The 14,914-nt window shown below is 52.7% G+C and overlaps 1 protein-coding gene across 2 annotated transcripts in view; it reads right to left on the bottom strand.

Moving 5' to 3' along the window:
- Positions 1-10,828, bottom strand: part of LOC147123782 (exocyst complex component 6B-like) — an 860,046-nt gene extending 849,218 nt beyond the window's left edge. Inside the window, exon 1 of one of the 2 annotated variants that reach the window (XM_085975948.1) lies at positions 10,691-10,828. In XM_085975948.1, coding sequence (XP_085832074.1) covers positions 10,691-10,794 — 104 coding nt within the window. In that variant the 5' untranslated portion in view covers positions 10,795-10,828. The remainder of the gene's footprint in view (positions 1-10,690) is intronic. The other variant, XM_085975954.1, reaches the window with a different exon arrangement.
- Positions 10,829-14,914: the final 4,086 nt, after the last annotated feature.

Below are 14,914 nucleotides of genomic sequence, written 5' to 3'. Positions count from 1 at the left end.
GGTGGGATATGTGTTGGTGTAGGGGTTACGGGGATCGGGTGGGATATGTGTCGGTGCAGGCTCGATGGGCCGAAATGGCCTCTATCTGCACTGTGGGGTTTCTGTGTGTGATTTTTGTGTGAACTGCCGTTGAGAAGGTGGTGGTGGTGCGTCGCCTTCTTGAACTGCTGCAGTTTTTCGGAGCGGACAACTGAGTGGCTCACTGGGCCATTTCAGAGGGACAGTTAAGAGTCAACCACATTGCTGTGGGTCTGGAGTCACATTTCGGCCAGACCGGGTAAGGGTGGCAGATTTCCTTCCCTAAAGGACATGAGTGAACCAGGTGGGATTTTACGACAATCCGGTATTTTCATGGTTCACCATTACTGATACTAGTTTTTTTTTTTAACTCTTGTCTCTCGATCATTAGTCCAGGCCTCTGGAGTACGAGTCCAGTAAGATAACCACTGTGCTACCATTCCTGTTTTCTTCAGAATGGGGCTGACTGAATTGCTCCACAGAGAGCCGGCAAGGACTCGATGGGCCGCATGGCCTCCTTCTGTGCCGTTATGACTGTGATTCTAACAGCACTGTGGGAGTGCCTTCACCTCACGGACTGCAGTGGTTCAAGAAGGCGGCTCACCACCACCTTCTCGAGATCAATTAGGGCTGGGCAATAAATGCTGGCCTTGCCAGCGACGCCTGCATCCCGTGAATTAATTTTTTAAATGACGGGGTTTCTAACAGACATAGCAATCCTTTTTCACACAGCTAGGTATTTTGTTAAATGAAGAACTCCTCCTCCTCCACTGGATTGAAATAGAACCAATTTGCCCTCACCATTAAACCACACTCAATGTCCTTTCGGGAAAGAAATCTGCTGTCCTTACCCGGTCTGGCCTATATGTGACTCCAGACCCACAGCAATGTGGTTGATTTGAACTTGCGATCTCTAGGTCGGTAGTTCAGGACTATAAATATTAAGCTACAGACAGAACTTCATGGTGCCATAGCAGCTGTATGCAGACTGCCTCCAACAGTTGTTAAGGACAAAACTAAGGAAGAGGAAGAATGAGTGGTTTATGGGAGAAAACAAGTAGTTAGAGGTCAAGATTGGGTTTCAAAAGCTTGAATTCCAAGACCCAGAATAGGTCGGAGACAAAAAGCACATCTCAACAAAGAGCAGGATCTCAACAACCCCACAACATCAGAATATCCTCGTGGGACTGCGTCCATCAGCAATTCTGTCTCAACATCTTTCTTCTAGTCTCGGGAGAGCAGCCATCTCCCCCATTTATACCGTGGCCTGGTTCATGTAGGTCCATCAGAGACCAAATCAGGACCACGAGCTTGGGGAGAACCTCATGTCGCGAGGGAACTGGAGACTGGAGAATGCAATACTAGCTGGCTGGGTCAGCACCCTCACATCACCTTGCAAGCACAGCAACGTTCTGGACCGGCTCAGTTCCTTCAGTTGTTTTCGTGTCGTCACACTCTTCCCTTGGGGAGCAGTCTGAAGGCGTGGGAGGATTCACAGGCCGACGGGCCGGGATGTGAACACTGTTTCCGCGGCCGTCACCAGAGGTATAATCACCATATGGCAGGAGGGTGGGAGGCCACCCATTCCCACCGGACGCTAGCATCCCGCTGGATGCCAATCCAGAATTCCGAGCCGGAGCTCCGGTCGCCACTCGCCGGGGCTGTCGGGAGTGGGGTTCGAACCCTGGGCCTCCTGACTCGGAGGCGGGAATGCCGCCACTGAGCCAATGGCGGGCGGCGGCTCCTTCAGCGAAGGTCAGCGCTCCAATGGCGGCTCGGGAAACAGGAAAAAGCAGGTTCGGCTGCCCTCGGGTGCTTGGGAATTGCACTGCTGGTGACAGCGAATGGCGATGGCGTGGGACCTGCGCGTTTCGAAAGCCGGAATTACTGTGGTGGGGTAAAGTGCCTTTCGAGGGGAGGGGAGGGGAGGGGCGGTGATGCCTTTAATCTAGATTCATACAAACAAGGCAATACAAGCATTAGCTCTTTCTGGAGCAGTAATAATTAGGCTTTTGGCAAAGGCAGGGCTCAATTATCTGTTGAGACTTGAAAGTGTGCCACTGAAATTAAAACATAAAAGTGGGAGAGTGCATCACTGCTGTCTGGCATTCCTAAAGCGAGTGGTGTAATTTACTCATTAAAGGATTGCAACTGGCACTCAGCCACCTCTTCAATATGGACTATCCCGTTCGGCTGCGCTTACGAAATTGTTCAGGATATATTTTTACAAGCTCGTCAATCCTGCTTCACTTCGGGAAACGATAATGCGGGCTCGCATGCAAGTGGAGTGTTGTTTATTTTTCTGAAGTTGATTGCTTTACTGGCTGCAAGATCAACTGGTACCTTCTCTTCACTTTGACTACAACTGTGGCATCGGTGCAAAGTGGTCTTCCTTCTTACTGACGCCGTGAAATGTTAGGGTAAACCCAGAGTCAAAGCCTGAATGCATTCCGGAGCAAAGTGGAGTCAGTCTATCTCCTCCAAAGAGTCTAATTTTGCTTCGACAGCCATGGCTCAGTGGGTAGCACTCTCTCGCCTCGGAGTCAGAAGGTTGTGGGTTCAAGTCCCACTCCAGAGACTTGAGCACAATAATCCAGGCTGACACTCCCAGTGCAGTGCTGAGGGAGCGCTACACTGTCAGAGGTGCCATCTTTCGGATGAGACGTTAAACCGAGGCTCTGTCTGCCCTCTCAGGTGGACGTAAAAGATCCCAGGCCACTATTTCGAAGAAGGGCAGGAGAGTTATCCCCAGTGTCCTGGACAATATTTATCCCTCAATCAACATCACTAAAACAGATTATCTGGTGATTATCACATTGCTGCTTGTGGGAGCTTGCTGTGCGCAAATTGGTTGCCGTGTTTCCCACATTACAACAGTGACTACACTTAAAAAAAAAAGTACTTCTTTGGCCGTAAAGCGCTTTGGAACGTCCAGTGATCATGAAAGGCGCTATATAAATGCAAGTCTTTCTTTTTATGGGGCTCTGCAGCGCCACCACTGGCATAAGGGTGTCATTATGGTTCCATCATAAAATCGGAACTTATAATGGAAATATATAACAAGACCATACTTTGCCTTGACTGCCCATTTGCAACAGCAATGAGAGATTGTTTAGCACATATCAAAAAAAAAACTGCAAATATATCGTTGAGCAATTCAAATTGTAGTACTCGCAACATAAGAAACAGGAAGAGTTTATAAAACCGTATGAGTTTCCGTGAAGGCTGCAGTAAGAACTTTTTGTTCAGAGTTGCTCGACATCTTTTTTAACTGGAACCTCTCCACGAAGCAGTAAAGGACGTCTGCTCCTAGAGGGTGTGGTACTTGGAAGATGTGAGTAATGAGCAGTACAGTTCATTCCCCACATCTCGAGTCATCGGAGCACAGGAGCAGCAGTGGACCATTCAGCCCCTCGAGCCTGCTCCACCATTCAATGAGATCATGGCTGATCATCCAAATTCAGTACCCTGTCCCTGCCTTCTCCCCATATCCCTTGATCCCTTTAGCCTTAAGAAATATATCTAACTCCTTCTTGAATATATTTAATGAATTGGCCTCAACTGCCTTCTGTGGTAGAGAATTCCACAGGTTCACCACTCTCTGGGTGAAGAAATTCCTCCTCATCTCTGTCCTAAATGGCTTACCCCTTATCCTTAGACTGTGACCCCTGGTTCTGGACTCCCCCGCCATTGGGAACATCCTTCCTGCATCTAGTCTGTCTAGTCCTGTTAGAATTTTATAAGTTTCTAAACTGCAGTGAGTATACGCCCAATCAACCCAATCTCTCCTCATACGTCATTCCTGCCATCCCAGGTATCAGTCTGGTGAATCTTCGCTGCACTCCCTCCATGGCAAGAACATCCTTCCTCAGATAAGGCAACCAAAACTGCACACAATACTCAAGATGTGGTCTCACCAAGGCCCTGTACAACTGCAGCAAGACATCCTTGTTCCTGTACTCAAACCCTCTCGCTACGAAGGCCAACATACCATTTGCCTTCTTAACCGCCTGCTGCACCTGCATGCTTACCTTCAGCGACTGGTGCACAAGGACACCCAGGTCTCGTTGCACTTCCACTTCTCCCAATCTATTGCCATTCAGATAATAATCTGCCTTCCTGTTTTTGCCACCAAAGTGGACAACCTCGCATTTATCCACATTATACTGCATCTGCCATGCATCTGCCCAATCACCCAACCTGTCCAAATCATCCTGGAGTTTCTCGTCATCCTCCTCACTGCACACACACCCACCCAGCTTTGTGTCGTCTACAAACTTGGAGATATTACATCTAGTTCCCTCGTCTAGATCATTAATATATATTGTGAATAGTTGGGGTCCTAGGACCGATCCCTGCGGTACCCACTAATCACTGCCTGCCACTCGGAAAAAGACCCGTTTATTCCAACTCTTTTCTTCTGTCTGCCAACCAGTTCTCTATCCAAGTCAGTACCTTACCCCCAATCCCATGTGCTTTAACTGTACACGCTAATCTCTTATGCGGGACCTTATCGAAAGCCTTCTGAAAGTCCAAATACACCACATCCACTGGTTCTCCCTTATCTATTCTACCAGTTGCATCCTCAATAAATTCCAGTAGATTAGTCAAGCACAATTTACCTTTTGTAAATCCATGTCGACTTTGTCCGATCCTGTCACTGTTTTCCAAGTGCACTGCTATTACATCTTTTATAATGGACTCCAGCATTTTCCCCACTACCGATGTCAGGCTTACCGGTCTGTAATTCCCCGTTTTCTCTCTACCAGAGAACACAGAGGTGCTGAAGCCAAATGAAGGAGATCAGAGCTGAGAAAATGTAACTCAGCACAGAGTGAACCTGCGCCATTCTGGTCTGTACCTAAACCCAGGAGGCCAGTAGAGGAGTGACTTGCAAGGGGAAATTTAAAACTCTTACCCCACTTCTGGACTGCACTGGCAGTCAGATTTCCTACACTTTCGGGCCCATGGGTAGATCTGGTGATAAGGAAATCCCTTTAACTGGCAGCACTATCCGAAAGGTACAGAAGCAGTGTCAGTCAGGCTCAGTGGCGCCACTCTCAGAAAGGCCGTGGGTTGAAGCCTCGCTCCAGAGACTTGAGCGCATAATCTAGGCTGGCGCTCCAGTGCAGTACGGAGGGAGTGCAGCACTGTCAGAGGAGCCGTCTTTCGGATGAGGCGTTAAACCGAGGTGCTGCCCATCTGTTCCAGTGGAAGCAATAGGTCCCACGGCACTATTCTGAGAACAGCAGGGGAGTTCTCCCATTGTCACGCCCAACACTCACCCCTCAAGTATTAACATCAAACCTCAATAATCCTGTCGCAGTAGTTACAGGGGTTGCACATTTTACAGAAAACTAGGTGGAGACGTCAGAAGTGTATGGTTGTGGCTAGGGTGTGGTTGGGAATCCTCTGAGTGAGCAGAACGACTGTGTATGTCAGTCAGCAGGTCTGAAAAGAGCCCCATGTCCTTCACTGTATGAAATCTGATGGGAGGATTACTCAACAAAATGCACCAAGTAGTTTGGATATAGAATCTTACAACACAGAAGGAGGCCACTCGGCCCATCGGGCCTGTGCCGGCTCTTAGAAAGAGCGGTCCAATTCGTCCCACTCACCCCCTCGCTCTTTCCCCAGAGCCCTGTAATTCTTCCCCTTCAAGTATTTATCCAATTCCCTTTTGAAAGTTCCTATTGAATCCGCTTCCACCGCCCTTTCAGGCAGCGCGTTCCAGATCACAACAACTCGCTGCGTAAAAAAAGGAATTCTCCTCATCTCACCACTAGCTCTTTTGCCAGTTATCTTAAATCTGTGTCCTCTGGTGTGTGTATATGTGTGTACATTAAAACTCTTGCATCTTTGCAAACTTCTGGTCAACTTTTTCCATTGTAATTTTGTCTGTCCATTGTTGTAATGCCACACTACCTATGTGTTGGCAGAACCCTCGCCTCTGAATCAGAAGGTTGTGGGTTCAAGTCCCACTCCAGAGACTTGAGCACAATAATCTAGGCAGTACGGAGGGAGTGCTGCACTGTCGGAGGTGCCGTCCCCCGGATGAGACGCTAAACCAAGGTCCTGTCTGCTCTCTCAGGTGGACGTAAAAGATCCCATGGCACTATTTTGAAGAAGAGCAGGGGGAGTTCTCCCCGGTGTCCTGGGGCCAATATTTATCCCTCAACCAACATCACTAAAACAGATTATCTGGTCATCATCACATTGCTGTTTGTGGGAGCTTGCTGTGCGCAAATTGGCTGCTGCGTTCCCGACACTACAAGAGTGACTACACTTCAAAAAGTACTTCATTGGCTGTAAAGCACTTTAGGACGACCTGAGGTCGTGAAAGGCGCTATAAAAATGCAAGTCTTTCTTTTAAACGCTGCAATTCCACCCTCCCACCAGCGAGGCACTGGCAGAAGGTCGGCGTAAGAATTCACAGTGGAATTGCAAAAATAAGGAAAGCATGACTTAGAAATGAGGGACTGAATTATGCCTTGTGTGCCTGGTCCAATTAACCTCTGCCCTGGTCCAATTAACCTCTGCCCTCTAACCCCACTTCACCTGAAGAGAACACTTATGATTATTATGACTCGTAAAAATCAACATTTCATTGTGCAGTACACACGTCTGCTGCATATATGACAAATAAAATTGAATTGAATTGAAATGATTGCACCTATGTGCAAAGTCACAGCAGATTGGCCAACAAATGTACGTATGCCGAATGACAAGTAAAGCACCTTAGAAAATAAAGAACATAAAAACATAAGAATTAGGAGCAGGAGTAGGCCATATGGCCCCTCGAGCCTGCTCTGCCATTCAATAAGATCATGGCTGATCTTCAGCCTCAACTCCACTTTCCCGCCCGATCTCCATATCCCTAGACTCTCCAGCCAGGGGAAACAGCCTCTCAGTATCTCCCCTGTCAATCCCCCTCAGAACCTTGTATGTTTCACTGAGATCACCTCTCATTCTTCTAAACTCCAGAGAGTATTGGCCCATTCTACACAATCTCTCCTCATGGGACAGCCCTCTCACTCCCAGGGATCAATCTAGTGAACCTTTGTTGCACCGCCTCTAAGGCAAGTATATCCTTTCTCAGATAAGGAGACCAAAACTATGCACAGTATATCTACCTTGGTAACCTAAATAACAACAGAGACTGCATGTCAGATATAATGTATCGGCTGTGAAGTGCTTTGGGGCGTCCATTAAACATGAAAGATGACATATAAACAAACGCAAGCTCTTTTTCTCTCCCTTACTGACTCACTCTTTGCTCCACGCGGGTACTTTTTGCTATTTGGGATTTGCTCCTCAGCTTTAAGGGGTCATTATTGGCCAAGACACCAGGGAGAACTCCCCTGCTCTTCTTCGAATAGTGCCATAGGATCTTTAACGTCCACTTGAGAGGGGCAGACGTGGCCTCGGTTTAACGTCTCAACCGAAAGACGGCACCTCCGACGGTGCAGCACTCCCTCAGCACCGCACTGGGAGCGTCAGCCTTGATTATGTGCTCAGGTCTCTGAGCTGGGGCTCGAGCCCACAATCTTCTGACTCGGACGTGCAAGAGAGAGAGAGAGAGAGAGAGTGCTACCCACTGATCCATGGCTGACACCCGGTAGGGAATTCCAAGTTATTGACAGAGTGACAATGAACGATAAGAGATATACGTCAAGTCAGGATGATGTGTGACTTGGAGGTGATGGTGTTCCAGTGACATTGCTGCTCATGTCCTGTTTGGTGATACAGGTCTCGGGGGCGGGAGATGTAGTTGTAGTAACCTTGGTGGGTTGCTGCTGATTGGGGAGGTTACACAATCTATCTGGTGGGGCTTTCTCACCCTCCTTTTTTGCATATCCGTACGTTATTTTCAGGATCCGTGCGTTTGGAGCTTGATTCGTACCACCTACATTTGCGAGCCAAACAAGGAAGCTCTGTTGAAGATCTAAAGTCGACGTCTCTTTAAACACAATGACAGATGACAGCATGGTCCCAATTCATGGGACCGGACTGGCAGTCACAGTCCCCACACTGAGAATAGGCTTCACAGAGTACAAGAGCAGTCACTCACAATTGCTACAGTGCGTTCACACTGTCTGGCAGTAGGGGGAGGTGGGGGCAATAGTCACCACCCAGCGCTTACTTCATCACTTCCAGGAAAGAAAGACTTGCATTTATATAGCGCCTTTCACGACCACTGGACGTCCCAAAGCACTTTACAGCCAATGAAGTACTTTTTGAAGTGTGGTCACTGTTGTAATGTAGGAAAAGCGGCAGCCAATTTGCGCACAGCAAGCTCCCACAAACAGCAATGTGATAATGACCAGATAATCCGGTGTTTTTTTTTTAGTGATGTTGATTGAGGGATAAATATTTGCCAGGACACTGGGGATAACTCCCCCTGCTCTTCTTTGAAACAGTGCCATGGGATCTTTTACATCCACCTGAGAGGGAAGAGGGGGCACCTCTAACAGTGCAGCACTCCCTCAGCACTGCACTGGGAGGGTCAGTCTAGATTTTTGTGCTCAAGTCCCTGGAGTGGGACTCTGAACCCACAACCTTCTGACTCCGAGGTAGGAGTGCTGCCCACTGAGCCACAGCTGACACATAAAAGATCAATACACCGTCCTGTGTCCCCACAAAAAAAGAACGCGCTATCAACGCCAATTTATAATAGAAGTGAGTCTTATTTTATAACCCATCTAACCAGCACAGCTCAAAATCAACCTTTTTCAATGGCCCAAATTCAAAATAGGTCACATTGTTAAACTGAGTTATTGCCAGCCCAGGTGTCAATAGTCACTGGTGCTGCTGTAGACATGGATCACCCCTCAGTGACTGCTGTTCCCTCTCATCCTTCAGTTTGTACCACTTCCCCGCCGATTCATAGCTCACTTCCCCCAGCCCCAAACCACTGTCAACATCAGGGATAAAACTTACAATCCAGAACAGGGAGACGTTCAGTTTATAGTTTCACTGATCACATTGTTCTTTGACATGCCCAAGAATTGTACACACGCAGGAATGCACTCGCTTTTTTTGCAATCTGTAACAATTGGTGGAACTTAACTATTCAATATGTATTTACACCTCATTGCCCCTCCCCAGACTGAATTATTGACAGGATATATCTATCCACCCGCCCTCCCCCGGGAGTATTAACCCTCATGTGGTCCCCAGTTAGGGACACGAAACGCTGTCTGGGCGAGTGACGGGAAGCAGCTACTGTCTGTTTGGGAGGTCCCGGGCTGGGTGAGAAGGCAACTACAGCTGTATGGTGCCCAGTTGGGTAGTTACTTGGTGGGGTTCGGTCCCCAGGGGAAGGGTGAGGGTCTGGTCCATGGGGGGAGGGTCTGGTCCATGGGGGGAGGGTCTGGTCCCCGGGGGGAGGGGCGAGGGTCTGGTCCCCGGGGGGAGGGGCGAGGGTCTGGTCCCCGGGGGGAGGGGCGAGGGTCTGGTCTCCGGGGGCAGGGGCGAGGGTCTGGTCCCCGGGGGGAGGGGCGAGGGTCTGGTCCCCGGGGGCAAGGGGGGGGTCTGGTCCCCGGGGGGAGGGGGGGGTCTGGTCCCCGGGGGGAGGGGGGGGTCTGGTCCCCGGGGGGAGGGTCTGGTCCCCGGGGGGAGGGTCTGGTCCCCGGGGGAAGGGGCGAGGGTCTGGTCCCCGAGGGCGACGGTGAGGGTCTGGTCCCCGGGGGCGACGGTGGGGGTCTGGTCCCCGGGGACGACGGTGGGGGTCTGGTCCCCGGGGGCGACGGTGAGGGTCTGGTCCCCGGGGGCGACGGTGGGGGTCTGGTCCCCGGGGGCGACGGTGACGGTCTGGTCCCCGGGGGCGACGGTGAGGGTCTGGTCCCCGGGGGCGACGGTGAGGGTCTGGTCCCCGGGGGGCGACGGTGGGGGTCTGGTCCCCGGGGGGCGACGGTGGGGGTCTGGTCCCCGGGGGCGACGGTGAGGGTCTGATCCCCGAGGGCGACGGTGAGGGTCTGATCCCTGAGGGCGACGGTGAGGGTCTGGTCCCCGGGGACGACGGTGAGGTTCTGGTCCCCGGGGGCATCGGTGAGGGTCTGGTCCCCGAGGGCGACGGTGAGGGTCTGGTCCCCGAGGGCGACGGTGAGGGTCTGGTCCCCGAGGGCGACGGTGAGGGTCTGGTCCCCGAGGGCGACGGTGAGGGTCTGGTCCCCGAGGGCGACGGTGAGGGTCTGGTCCCCGAGGGCGACGGTGAGGGTCTGGTCCCCGAGGGCGACGGTGAGGGTCTGGTCCATGGGGACGACGGTGAGGGTCTGGTCCCCGAGGGCGACGGTGAGGGTCTGGTCCATGGGGGTGACGGTGAGGGTCTGGTCCATGGGGGTGCGGGTCTGGTCCCCGAGGACGACGGTGAGGGTCTGGTCCCCGAAGGCGACGGTGAGGGTCTGGTCCATGGGGCAAGGGGGTGTCGGTCCAGTCGCCAAGGCCCCGCCCCTGTCCCCAAGGCCCCGCCCCTGTCTCCCCAAGACCACGCCCCCAGAGCCCCGCCCCTGTCCCCAAGACCACGCCCCCGTCCCCAAGACCACGCCCTCTGTCCCCGGGCCCGGTCCCCAGAGCCCCGCCCCCGGGCCTCTGTCATGCGCTGTTGTGGCCTGGATTCAGCTAAATTCTCTCCTCACCCACCCTCCCCGGACCGGGCCCCGCGCTCGCCTACCTCAGCGTCGGCCCGATGCAGGCCGAGTCGGTGCTCTCGATTTCCCGCAGGATCCGCTCGTGCTCCGCCGCCGTCTCCAGGCTCTCCGCCGCCGCCGCCGCCATCTTGCGGCGCTGATCCCTACGTCGCTGCCCTGCGTGGCCGGGGCGGGGGCGACGTCAGCACGCAGAGCAAGGCAGAGAGGATGCCGGGAGTTGTAGTCATCGCTTTTCCCCATTGGTGGACTACACCTCCCGGCGCGCCTTGCGCTGGCTGTCAGCGCCTGCGCGTTGGAATCCGACCCTCTGGAGCCCCCTTGTGGTCACAGCTGGTATTGGGGAGAGTGACTGCCTCCAGACATCATCACAGCCTTGGTCCAAACATGGACAAAAGAGCTGAATTAAAGAGGTGAGGTGAGAGTGACTGCTCTTAACATCAATTCAGCATTTGACCGAGTGTGGCACCAAGAAGCCCTAGTAAAGCTGAAGTCAATGGGAATTGGGGGGCCGGAAACCCTCCACTGGCTGGAGTTATACCCAGCAGAAAGGAAGATGGTTGTGGTTGTTGGGGGCCAATCATCTCAGCCCCAGGACATCGCTGCAGGAGTGTCATTTAGAAAGGCACGGATTAATCAGAGACAGTCAGCATGGATTTGTTAAGGGAAGGTCGTGTCTAACTTGATTGAATTTTTTGAGGAGGTAACAAGGAGGGTCGATTAGGGTAGTGCGTTTGATGTAGTGTAATGTAGCAGTTTGTGTTCACCTAGGTAGGTATCGGACGAATGACTACTAAATAATCGAGTTTGACTTCAGGAGAACAATAAATAAGTTCTTTAATGCAGAAATACAGCGACGATACAGATGGATGCAGGAGAGCCAGCAGGTAGGTCTTGTCCCAATGGGGACGCCACGAGGACTGAGTCCGCAGTCCTGTGGAGAGCGTGATGACGTCATCACGCTCGGCCGCGTTTTCCCGCGCTTGGGTGGTCACGTGATGCGCAACGTGACGTCAGCGCGTCACGTCGCGTTCTTAAAGGGGCAACGGCCCAAACTGGTAAGTTAAACGGCCCAAACAGGTAAGTTATAGACATACAGTTAGGCTAAAGTGAATTATGTACATTATATATGTAAGGGACACCCGGTGGCACCGCCACATGCGCCCCCCAGAATTTGCTTTAACGAAAGTCCAAAGATGAGATGGTCTGACGAGCTAGTGGTCTCGGCTGGGCGTGCTGTCTCGACTTGGCGGGCCAGGGTCTGAAGATGCTGGTCGTAAGCGGATCCTTACGCACGTCGTGGCGAATAAAACGTATCCGTCAGGCGAAGGACCGTGGAGACGTGCGAAACAGCAGGCCTTGTCAGAGTGACAGGCAGGTTGGGTGGACGCGGGCGATGGCTCTGTTGCTGTTGAAACAAGTCCTTGTTCTGACGAACTCTGCAGGAACGCCAAACGAGCGATCCAGAAGGACTTCACAGGCGAGGTCGGTGAACTCGCCGACAGGTGAGCGAAACCTTCGGGAGGCTGGAACGCACGGAACGGTGCGTGCCATAGTGCTACGACGATAACACAAAGGAGGGTGAAAAGTAGCTGCGTTGATCAGTGATCGGTGAGGACAGCAACTTTCACGTGGCTGATTGCAGCCGCGGGATGCCCGTTGGACCCGTCCTCGATGTTTTGCAGCGTCAGTGGATGTTTGCGTTTGTTGGAGAAAACTGGAGAAAGGGCGGCAACGGTTCTAATTGTTGTAGATTTCGGTAGAGGAAAACTGCCGAGAAGGCGGTAACGCTTCTTGTCTCGCCGAAAAGTGTGGTAGGTAACACAACCAGCAGGCTGACGGGCTGGTGCGTCGTCGGCGAGGAATGAGTCTTCGTGTTTCACAAGGAGATGGGTTCTCGTGGTTCGCGAGGGATGGGTCCTCGTGGTTCGCGAGGGATGGGTCCTCGTGTTTCGGGAGGAGCGAGTCCTCGTGTTGCAAGAGGAGCGAGTCCTCGTGTTTCGAGAGGAGCGAGTCCTCGTGTTTCGCGGGGGTGAGTCCTCGTGGTATCCCCACAGGGCGCGCTCCGATCTTGTGGGCCCGAACATGCTGTACCCCGCGCTTGGAGAGATTTATACTTGCTGTTGCGTTGGACGTAGAGGCGGACGACCCGGCGGTGGCGGTAGAAAAGTCGAATACGGAGACCGTAAGCAAGTGCGTGGTCTGCGCCGCATCGATGTTCTCGGCGAACAGGGCTTCTACCTTTACAAAGCACGAGGGCGGTTGTTTCTCCCTGACTTGCGGTAGCGACAGCAGAATGGTTGGTGCTTCCATGGCGTGCTTTTGTGAAAATTGTTCACAAAAATCGGGGTCCGGCTGCGTTTTGTCCGTGAAAAACGGGATCACCTCCAGGCTGCGCTTCCTTTGCGAATACGTTTGCAAAGACGGGTTTGCCAATGTAGGAACTGGTGTTCGTCGGTTGCTGTTCGTCTTTTGTTCGTCGGTCGTCTTCTGTGAAGACGAGGTTCAGGCTGCACGTTGCTTCCGTGAAAAACGTTCACGGATACGGGTTCACCAATGTAGGTATTGATGAGCTCTCCGTACTCACGTCGTTGGGTCACCAATGTAGCAGTTCGTGTTCACCTAGGTAGGTATCGGACGAATGACTACTAAATAATCGAGTTTGACTTCAGGAGAACAATAAATAAGTTCTTTAATGCAGAAAATACAGCGACGATACAGATGGATGCAGGACAGCCAGCAGGTAGGTCTTGTCCCAACGGGGGACGCCACGAGGACCTGAGTCCGCAGTCCTGTGGAGAGCGTGATGACGTCATCACGCTCGGCCGCGTTTTCCCGCGCTTGGGTGGTCACGTGATGCGCGACGTGACGTCAGCGTGTCACGTCGGCGTTCTTAAAGGGGGCAACGGCCCAAACAGGTAAGTTATATACATACAGTTAGGTTAAAGTGAATTATGTACATCTATCGATCTTCTATCTTCTATTTTCTATCTATCTTCTATCTATCTATATATGTATATATATAACGGATCGTTCTGTCTGTCTATCTGTCTGTCCTTCTGTCTGTCTGTCCTTCTGTCTGTCTGTGTCCGTGTGCGTCTGTCCGGCTATGCGCTCGAAAGTTTATAGAGCGTACCTACGCGTGCATTACGTCAAAAGAAAGCTTACCTTTCCGAAACGGTGGTAAGCGTATTTACGTTTCGGCCGGACGAAAATCGCGCCCGCGGTATCCGAAAAACGTTCAAAATTCCGGTCATTAGCATCTCATTATCCGCTCATTAGCGACAGAGTGACCTCGAGGTCGACCAATTCGTACGCCGGTGTTCCTGGGCCCTCCTACGGTCGAGTGACGGGACGATTGACCAATCCTACGCTTTGGTGACCTGACGGTCGACCAATCGGTGCGTGTGTGGGCGGGCCTTATCGTTCTGAACCGAGGTGAGTCGCCGCCATCTTGATTCCAAACTTTTCCTTTCTTTTTCCCGCTTTCTGCGTCTTTCAAAAAAGTTGCTTTTAAAATACATATTATTTTTTTTAAAGTTAATTACTTTCTAAATCTTTTATCTAATCTCATTAATTTTCCTACCTTTCCCCGTTTTTCCAGGTAGGCCTCGAAGCCTCGGCCTCTCCTCCGCACCCACGCCCGAGCGAGGCACCTCCCGGCCCCAGTCAACAAGCGGCCCCCGATCGCCGCCATCTTTGTGAAGGCTGGAGGGGCGGGCCTCAGCCGAGCGGCACTACCTTAGTAAAGGGTGCGCGCGCAGCAGGAGCAGCTGAAACGCGGCGTCTCTGTTCCCCGCTCGGCTCGGGCTGGGGGGGGCGGGGCGGGGCTCTCGGGAGTGCTGATCTCGGGCGGGGCTTGGAGAGCGGGAAGGGTTACCCCGGCAACCGGGCCCGCCGGCCGTCTCTCACAGCCGCAATCGGCGCTCTTCAAGCCAGCTCAGGAGGGCGGGGCCATGTCAGTGCGTGGGGCGGCACGGAACTCCGTGGAGCCATCGCCGGCGCTGGGCTCTGGTGCTTTGTGGCCTGCGGCCGAACAGCGGCTGCGGACCTCGAGCTGACCGGGGCGCTGGACTCGGCTGGGCGATGTCTTTGCGGGTGTTCGCCTCGGCCAACGGCATCAGGGTGACGGCCGAGGGAATGCGTTCATCCAGGTGCCGAGGCCCGGGCCCCGGGGCGGAAAGAGGGATTGGAGCGGGGGATGAGGGCTCGGGCAGGGGAGAGGGAGCGGGAGAGGGGGGAGGAGGGGG

The sequence above is a fragment of the Somniosus microcephalus genome, chromosome 2 (genome assembly GCF_052327205.1).
Source record: "Somniosus microcephalus isolate GS21.2 chromosome 2, FLI_Smic_1.0, whole genome shotgun sequence".
In the NCBI taxonomy this organism is placed as follows: domain Eukaryota; kingdom Metazoa; phylum Chordata; class Chondrichthyes; order Squaliformes; family Somniosidae; genus Somniosus; species Somniosus microcephalus.
Note: the sequence above shows the minus strand (reverse complement) of the source record. Positions and strands in the feature narration are given on the sequence as shown.